General features: G+C 45.1%; 2 protein-coding genes across 2 annotated transcripts in view; both read left to right on the plus strand.

Annotated features, from left to right (window-relative positions):
* The window catches only part of cfap251 (cilia and flagella associated protein 251), a 22,954-nt gene extending 21,202 nt beyond the window's left edge, over positions 1–1,752 (plus strand). The window contains exon 20 of the mRNA XM_042708134.1: positions 1,583–1,752. Within this exon, the coding sequence (XP_042564068.1) occupies positions 1,583–1,752 (170 nt within the window). The remainder of the gene's footprint in view (positions 1–1,582) is intronic.
* A 1,032-nt stretch (positions 1,753–2,784) lies between these two features.
* bcl7a (BAF chromatin remodeling complex subunit BCL7A) lies at positions 2,785–8,915 on the plus strand. Its single transcript, XM_012821013.3, has 6 exons — positions 2,785–2,984; positions 4,900–4,981; positions 6,175–6,271; positions 7,124–7,309; positions 8,006–8,076; positions 8,222–8,915. The coding sequence occupies exons 1-6, from the start codon at positions 2,893–2,895 to the stop codon at positions 8,300–8,302; spliced, it is 609 nt and encodes a 202-aa protein (XP_012676467.1). The 5' UTR covers positions 2,785–2,892; the 3' UTR covers positions 8,303–8,915.
* The last annotated feature ends 453 nt before the right edge of the window (positions 8,916–9,368 follow it).

The following is a 9,368-nucleotide window of genomic DNA, read 5'->3' on the forward strand; positions in this document are numbered from 1 at the left end:
GGCTATAGTTCATATATGCCTTCGTATCATACTGCCCTCGCCTGAATAAAGATGTGACTGCAACGGTTGCCAGTGGGTACAGTGCTGTGTAGTGAGTAAACCTCCCGACACCTTAAGAGACGTGCTAGGACCCATGGGTTTAGCCTCCTTGCTAGCACGCCTGCCTCCCATGGGTTTAGCCTCCTTGCTAGCACACCTGCCTCCCATGGGTTTAGCCTCCTTGCTAGCACGCCTTGTCGGTAGACGAAGGGCAGACCCTAGACGATCGGCCTACCAGGTGTAATTCTAGAATGTTTGATTGGTTAAGATTAGTTACCAGGCAGGAACGGACAACACCATTGGCTAATACCAGGACCTTTACTTTTTCGCCGAGCTACAATGTCGTTTGCCTGACTTTTAATGTGGTGTCACGTTTAACGCTGCTGTTCAACATTAATAGCAACTGAATTACACTTGTGTTAGGTGTAATCTGTAGCGGTAAATAGCATGTGAGTGATTGATAAAGGATATATGTTACACATCACAAACACACATAATCGATGGGTTTTTTGTGTGAAAGCTATTTAATTGGTTAGCTTAAATTACAGTATCTTGCGTGAGCTAACTACCTATCTTAACGGTGTTAATTATCGGACGGCGTGTGTTATCGGCAAACGTTCACGTTGTCATGTTAATACATTAGTAAACTGAAGAATTTACATCCGGTAGGCCGATCGTCTAGGGTCTACGCTTCGTCTACCCACACGCCTGCCTCCCATGGGTTTAGCCTCCTTGCTAGCACGCCCGCCTCCCATGGGTTTAGCCTCCTTGCTAGCACGCCTGCCTCCCATGGGTTTAGCCTCCTTGCTAGCACGCCCGCCTCCCATGCCCGAGCCTGTGAGTTGGAGGCCTGTGACTGCTCTACACCACACAGGTTACAGGTTTTGAAGGAGTGCAAAAAAGTAACAGATCTTAGAGACCCTGGCAGGCTTTTCCAGTCTGAAGGGGCTTTACATTTAAAGTCTGCCACTCTCTTTGGAGATGTTTGGCACAGTAAAGAAGGGATATTCGGTGTGTCTCAATCTATAGCTAGGTCTATATGGAATTAAATATTCCTTCAGGTAAGGAGGATAGTCAGAGTAGACACGTTTAAAAATAACCTGGTCTTTGGTGATAATAAGTTCAGCGTGTTATACATTATACAGTGGTGAGTAGTAAAAGGACATCTCAGCACAAATCTGCATATATTATTGAAAACGACATTTAATGCTTTTAGATTTGATTCTGATGTGTTTTGATAGACAACATCTACATAGTCTAATATAGGAAATATTAACTGTCACACAATTTCTTAACCTAATCAGTTGAGTGAAACAGTTATTAGAACGATACAATATTCTCGTTCACATAGATCAAGGACAATCATGACGGGGGGCAGAGCAGACGCTACCATCAGACACCAGAATGTGTACATGGAGACATCAAAAAGCCTCTGGGGACTTTTACACAAAGCCTTGAACTGTTCAGATTTCATTTATTTGTTTCAAATTGTGTTTCTCTCTCTCTGTTTCTTTCTCTTTCTCTTTCCCTCTCTCTGTGTAAGACACCGAGAAACTCCTCGAGACAGAGATCCCCGCAGAGATCACCTTGGAAACATTTGTTAAAGGCGTCCTGGGGCTTCCTCTTAGCAACCAAGAGGCCGCAGGATCCTCCTCCTCCTCCGACACCTCCGCACTTCTGCCTCCGAACGTCACCGATGAAATACTGTCATAAACACACTTCTGCCTCCGAACGTCACCGATGAAATACTGTCATAAACACACTTCTGCCTCCGAACGTCACTGATGAAATACTGTCATAAACACACTTCTGCCTCCGAACGTCACTGATGAAATACTGTCATAAACACACTTCTGCCTCCGAACGACACTGATGAAATACTGTCATAAACACACTTCTTATGGAACCTATCTCAACCACACAGCGTACTCCCAAAGGACACTTAAGGGGCAATGACTATGGTCTCACACAGTTCTTAGCACACTAGTTTTAGAGTAGCATTTGATACACAGTGACTCTCAAAATGACTAACCCAGCACACACACTCTACTGCTGCTTTCAATTGGATGTCACACAATTACAACAGTAAGCACCAACGGAAGTGAACCATATGATACATTTTAACAGTATGGGAGGAGGAACCTCCTTAAACACGTGGAAATATCCCGGATGAACATGGGTTTTCATACCATCTGTTGGACAGAACTAAACATTTTGGAGGTGTGTGGTGTGGAGGCGGACGCAACATGTGTTCTCCAGAATACAGCTGTTTAATGGTGGTTCCTTCAAGGCCAGCCCTTATTGTTCGACAGTGTCCACTAAACAAGTGAAAGCCAACTGATGTTCATAAGAAATAAAAGGCGTAATTCTCTGATTAAGACATTTAGCATTGTAATATGAGACTGCTGTTATTTTTAGGTTCACAGAGTTAAATAAAATAAAAAAAGATGAAATGGCGAAATCCATGTCTGATTTGAGCACTGAGATTTGATCTGTATCTTTTACAACATGGTTGGTCATTCATGAGCACTACAAATGAGGCTGTAGACGATGCATTTGGTGTGGCTCTACCAGATATACTTCTGTGTTTTGGTATGAACACCAACGAGCGGATACATTATCTGCGCCTCCGCAAGACCGCCACGGTCTGTGCTTTTTGCTCGCTTGTCCTGAGGGCACACGCGCTCTTTGTGTATGTGTGTGTGTGTGTGTGCGTGCGTGTGTGTGTGTGTGTGTGTGTGTGTGTGTGTGTGATCTGCGCATGCGCATGACCGCGCTCTCAATCCTCTGCTGAGCATTCGCATTGTGTCTAAACAGCCGGCGAGCTAAAAAGATATTTTACCAACAGCAGTAATGTCGGGCAGGTCGGTCCGTGCGGAGACCCGGAGCAGGGCGAAAGATGACATCAAGCGGGTTATGGCCGCTATTGAGAAAGTACGAAAATGGTAAGAGCGAAAAAAGGCATTACACGTTATCCAAGGACAGAAAGACTGTGGGGGAGGAGAGACAACGAGGAGAAACAATGTAATGCAACCAAAGAAGGGGCTTTTATTGAGTTCGATTTTTGGTCGGCATCTTCCTTCGGCTCAGGTGTACCGTAGAAGCGCGCCTGAAAGTGGCCGTGGCGGCGATGTTTAACCGAGTATTACTTCGTATATTAGACGATTTTCTTCCATTAAAATTTAATGTGGGTTGAACCTAGAAGCCATTTCGTTGCAGTCACATGAAGCCGTTGCTGTTTGAGCCTGTAATGCCGGCTAGAGAGCGCTTTGTGTGCTCGCAGTGTTCAGCGAATCGGGGACGTTACAATCGGCATTAGTTATCTAGAGTTAGTGAGTGACTTGCGGCACGACGAAGGCGCCGGAGAGTGAGAATACTTTTATACGTTCCCGGGGTTTTAAATGTAGCGCTTGGAGTGGTTCTTCCAGCGGGACAGAAATAGGCGTGCGTTGGGGGCTGGGAGACATAGCACGCAAGTTTCACACGCAACTGCGTTTAATGGAAGAAAAGAAAAAAAACACAGGGAAAGGGATTATTTGAAAGTTTGAACGTTGTACTGAGCGAGTGTTGTGAATTTGAATTTATTATTTTCAGCATGTTTATGTTTTATGCGTTTTTGTTTTATTTTGAGATAAGGTCGATATTGTGTTGTCATAATCTAGACTATGTTGTTAAGTTGTGAAGTTGTTGTGAAGTTGTCTCTCAGTTAACTTTAGTAATGTTGATAAAGGCTATTTCTGACACGTTTGAAAATTCAAGAGATTTAGGCTGGCTATTTTGATAAGGTTGACAGAACAAAACGCCCATTTTCTACACCAAACAAAAATTCTCCTTGGTCTAATAAAACCTAGCATTATGAAAGTGAAGGTACCTACACTGTAGCCTACTCTACATTTCTTTTGTAACATTAAAAAGTAATGTCTATAGGCTAATAGAGTAATCTATTTTGTTGGATATAAAATAATTATTCACATCACAGAAGTGGGTGTAACTAGGCCATATCGATCACTGGCCTGTTTGAATGGGCTACAGTTAACTCGGTACGAAAAGTTTGGCTGAAGTTCTTTCAGGAGTCTTGAATCAGAATCAGAATGGGATTTATTGCCAAGTAGGTTTACACCTACTTGGAATTTTTTCTGATGTGAAGGTGCATACAGTAAACATAAACACATAGAAACACAATAAGTACTACACATAACATAAAAACACAAATAAGTACTACACATAAGAAAAGTACTACACATCAGAACCAAAAAACACAATATATAGGCCTACGATACAAATATATAGACAATGAATATAAAAAAAAAAACAGCAATAGAGTTTCGAGCACATCACATTACACTAAACAGAATGCTCTGCAGCTGGCTTTACAAAAGATGACTAGAGAATCCTGTGGAAATCGTGTTGGTGGTGAGGGCGTTATCAACGTATGCCCACGGGGGGGGGGGGGGCTCATTGTCCCGGGATCACGCTGTGTCGTTCTCCGGAGCAGATCTGCTCCTGGTATTGTGTCGCGGCGATTCATCGGCAACACTGGAAGAACTCCCAGCAGGCTCACAATGGAAACTCACTCAGTGTGTACCAACTTGCCGCTTCATTTGGCCAGAGCGGCGACCGATCCCGTTCCGTCTGTCTGACCCGTTTCGAACCAGTCCTGTCTGTTGACTACTCTGCCATAGCAGGCCACAGCGCTGGTGCTCCACTGGTTAAGACTGTATTCAGAACATCGCCTATTGGAAAGAGATGTGTACCCCATTAGTCGGCCTAGACTATCCGTTGTGGATGTTCTTTCATGCATCTCCAGCCGATGTTACTTTGCCTACTTGATTTGTGTATTGAAGTTGTTTCCTTTCTCAGGGAGAAGAAGTGGGTGACCGTGGGAGACACCTCTCTCAGGATCTACAAGTGGGTGCCAGTGACTGAGCCCAAATCTGATGATGTAAGTTCACCCAGGCTGCCGTGCCCATAACCGATGGTACATTTGTGCCCCAGCGTCATCATCTGAGAGCTGTTTAAACTAAGAGGTCTATCTGTTGCATTTCCAACCTGAAATGCAACGGTTTCACCAGGAGCTGATAATGTTATAATAACAATACTACTACTGATAATAATACATCACATTATAAAGAGCTTTTCAAAGTTCTCAAAGACGCTCATGTAATGCACATTATGTAGCCTATGAGGATATTTTAATAATAATTTGCTTTCTAATAACAGCCTCTACTAACTGGTGAGAGGTAAACATATGAAGACTGGTGTGAAGTTTTTTCTCTAACTTTGGACTAAATAGTTATATTTCTAAGATAATTTTTACTTTTGACTAAATAGTTATATTTCTAAGAGAATTCTTACTTTTGACAATAGTTATATTTCTAAGAGAATTCTTACTTTTGACTAAGAAGTTATACTTCTAGGAGAATTCCTCAGCTCAGCATGTGATCACTGTTGAGCGTTAGTTCTTGCAGGAGTCTTGCACGTCTGAGTTCAGCTCCTGTGTGAGTTCAGCTCCTGTGTGAGTTCAGCTCCTGTGTGAGTTCAGCTCCTGTGTGAGTTCAGCTCCTGTTTGAGTTCAGCTCCTGTTTGAGTTCAGCTCCTGTCTGACGTGTCTGAGTTCAGCTCCTGAGTTCAGCTCCTGTTTGAGTTCAGCTCTTGTTTGAGTTCAGCTCCTGAGTTCAGCTCCTGAGTTCAGCTCCTGAGTTCAGCTCCTGAGTTCAGCTCCTGTCTGACGTGTCTGAGTTCAGCTCCTGAGTTCAGCTCCTGTGTGAGTTCAGCTCCTGTGTGAGTTCAGCTCCTGTGTGAGTTCAGCTCCTGTTTGAGTTCAGCTCCTGTTGGATGTGTGTGACTTCAGCTCTTGTTGGATGTGTGTGACTTCAGCTCTTGTTTGCCTCGTCTGAGTTCAGCTCCTGTTGGATGTGTGTGACTTCAGCTCTTGTTTGCCTCGTCTGAGTTCAGCTCCTGTTGGATGTGTGTGACTTCAGCTCTTGTTTGCCTCGTCTGAGTTCAGCTCCTGTTGGATGTGTGTGAGTTCAGCTCCTGTTGGATGTGTGTGACTTCAGCTCTTGTTTGCCTCGTCTGAGTTCAGCTCCTGTTGGATGTGTGTGACTTCAGCTCTTGTTTGCCTCGTCTTCACAGAAGAACAAGAGCAAGAAGAAGGGCAAGGATGACAAGTACGGGTCTGAGCTCACGACGCCGGAGAACAGCTCCTCCCCGGGGATGATGGACATGCACGGTCAGTCGATAATCAATAATCAATAATAACCGGAGACTCACTCACAAAGCTTTACCTGCTTTTATGATCCCTTGGCTCTCTTTCCCCCCTTCTCCTTCACACTCTCATGTCTTCACTCTCTCTCTCTCTCCCTCCCTCTCTCTTTCTCTCTCTGTCTGTCTCTCTCGCTCTCTCTCTCTCTCCCTCCCTCTCTCTCTCTTTCTCTCTCTGTCTCTCTCTCGCTCTCTCTCTCTCTCTCTCTCTCTCTCTCTCCCCCTCTTCTCCTCTTCTCCTTCACACTCTCATGTCTTCACTCTCTCTCTCTCTCCCTCCCTCTCTCTTTCTCTCTCCCTCCCTCTCTCTTTCTCTCTCTGTCTCTCTCTCTCTCCCCCTCTTCTCCTCTTCTCCTTCACACTCTCATGTCTTCTCTCTCTCTCTCTCTCCCTCCCTCTCTCTTTCTCTCTCTCGCTCTCTCTCTCCCTCTCTCTTTCTCTCTCTCTCTCTCTCTCTCCCTCTTCTCCTTCACACTCTCATGTCTTCACTCTCTCTCTCTCCCTCCCTCTCTCTTTCTCTCTCTCTCCTCTCTCTCTCTCTCTCTCTCTCTCTCTCTCTCTCTCCCTCTTCTCCTTCACACTCTCATGTCTTCACTCTCTCTCTCTCTCCCTCCCTCTCTCTTTCTCTCTCTGTCTCTCTCTCTCTCTCTCTGTCTCTCTCTCTCTCGCTCTCTCTCTCTCTCTCTCTCTCTCTCTCTCTTCTCTCTCTGTCTCTCTCTCGTCTCTCTCTCTCTCTCTCTCTCTCTCTCTCTCTCTCTCTCTCTCCTCTCTCTCCCTCTTCTCCTTCACACACTCATGTCTTGACTCCCTCTCTCCCCAGATGACAACAGTAACCATAGTAACCAGAGCTCCATCGCTGACTCCTCCCCGCTGAAGCAGGAGACCAGTAACACCACAAGCCCCGCCCCCGAACCCGTGGCAGCGTCTCAGAGTGACAGCACAGAGGCGAAGAGTGAACAGAGTCCGTCTCCGGCCAAGGAGACACCCGTGTCTAACGGCAAGAGTGGTGCGTTTCTCAAAACACACACACACACACACACACACACACACACACACACACACACACACACACACACACACACATATTTGATTTCCTGAGTAGTGTATTTCATACACTGGTATTCACCCTTGAACAGCTTACACACACACACACACTTTTTTTTAAGTTGTTGTGATTATCACATACACTGTCTCTATCTGAGTGCTCACACAAACTGACATTTTAACTTTAAAAAAATCGAAGCAAAAAAACTTTTAAATCCCCGTTTACCTTTTGGGTAGTAGCATGCTAACATTAGATAGCTGGCTCAGACACCTCGCAAATGCCCTCAGACGTATTTTTCAGTTACAATAACAGGGTTTTTAACGTGTCTATTTCTTGGTAAACTTACATTATCATATATGTTCAATTTTAATAATAGGAGGGAATCTAAGATTGAGAAATGCAGCAGTGATTCTATTCAGCGTCCACAAGATGGCACTAATGTTCAGAACAGAACAGACAGATACATATATGATCAGTTATTAGGCTACATTAATAATAATAACATTATCATATACTGTATATTCAATTTTATTAATAGGAGGGAATCTAAGATTGAGAAATGCAGTAGGGATTCTATTCAGCGTCCACAAGATGGCGCTAATGTGCTAAAGGCAGAGGAAATGATGCCTGGATGTTGATTTCACTTCTTCTCTCTAGAATGTCCTAAGAAGGAGGGGAAGAACTCCGAAGAACAGGAAGATTTCTCAGATCCTTCCAAAGCTCCTCAGGTATAGTTGGACTTGTAAAGCACACATGCGAAATTGGCTAATTCCGAACAATCTTATTGCCTTAGAAATGAGCCTTTACATGTAGAACAACTGCAAAAGACAATTCATTTCCTGTATGTCCGTTCTGTCCGTCACCCTCTCCTAGGAATCAGAAGACAGTGACGCTCCGCCCAGCAAGAAGGGGAAGCTGGAGTTCACCGGCCCTGGGAGTCGAGAGGAGAGCTAACCGTGTCCACGGTTACGGAGATCTCCTCCTCCTCCTCCTCTCAGCTCTCTTGCCTCTTCATTCTTCCCTCTGTCCATCACTCCCTGCTCTCTCTCTCTCTCTCTCTCTCTCTCTCTCTCTCTCTCTCTCTCTCTCTCTCTCTCTCTCTAGGTCAAGCCTCAGGCTCCTGTAGTTTCGGTTTTTCTTATTTTTTTGTTAGAAAAAAAAAAGAGAACTGTGAGACCCGCTGCTGATGTCACACACTCTCACACGCACACACACACACACACACTCTCACACACACACACACGTGCGAGTGCACTGTGGCCATAGAAACCCCTCAACCTATGTCCTCTTCTTTCCCCTCACGCTCAGGAGGGTCGACACACTGTTTTCATCCGACCCTGCATCTCTTTGTCCTGCTGCTGTAGTACACACACACACACACACACACACACACACTTCAGGCATGTTTTTAGCCGATGGCCAGACGTGTGCCGGATACACTAGATGACCACCCTGGGGCACGGAAACAAGGCAGACGTGCGTTTTTAAGTTTTATTTTTTTTAATATTTTTATTCCTGACCTTCTCAAAACCTTTTTTTAAAAATCAAGTGCTCTCTCTCTCATCCCCAACTTCTCACACATATGCACACAATATCACCCCGTTCTCACACACATATGCACACAATATCGCCCCGTTCTCACACAATATCATGCATTAGGCAGGAGTGGTGACCCAGAGGTCTGTGTTGGTGTAGGCAGGCACTGTGCTGTGAAATGCAGGTTACCATTTCAGCAGCATTGCAGATCCCTTAAAGTAACCGACGACACTACATGTGTCCACACACACCACACGTACACACCGCTGCAGTTTTGATATGGTCATCGTCGCTCATCCTTTGGGCCTTGTGTCAGGGGATTACGACCGGTCTGTGGCACCAGCAGGCAGTGGCAGGGTGGAGGCCATTCTCCAGATCTGTTAGCAGGGGGCTAACCAGCATAGCCCCTCTGTGGAAGAGGTAGTTCCGCTGATGAAGATGGGTCATTTGGATATAAAGGAGTATCACGTGTGCTTGCTAAAAA

This window comes from Clupea harengus, chromosome 7 (assembly GCF_900700415.2).
Source record: "Clupea harengus chromosome 7, Ch_v2.0.2, whole genome shotgun sequence".
In the NCBI taxonomy this organism is placed as follows: Eukaryota; Metazoa; Chordata; class Actinopteri; order Clupeiformes; family Clupeidae; genus Clupea; species Clupea harengus.

Bases quoted from the DNA above. Each gene is read 5' to 3' on its own strand.
- bcl7a (XM_012821013.3), top strand. From the start codon at position 2,893: ATGTCGGGCAGGTCGGTCCGTGCGGAGACCCGGAGCAGGGCGAAAGAT. The intron at 4,982-6,174 runs GTAAGTTCACCC...TCGTCTTCACAG, and splicing joins CTGAGCCCAAATCTGATGAT to AAGAACAAGAGCAAGAAGAA. The intron at 8,077-8,221 runs GTATAGTTGGAC...ACCCTCTCCTAG, and splicing joins ATCCTTCCAAAGCTCCTCAG to GAATCAGAAGACAGTGACGC.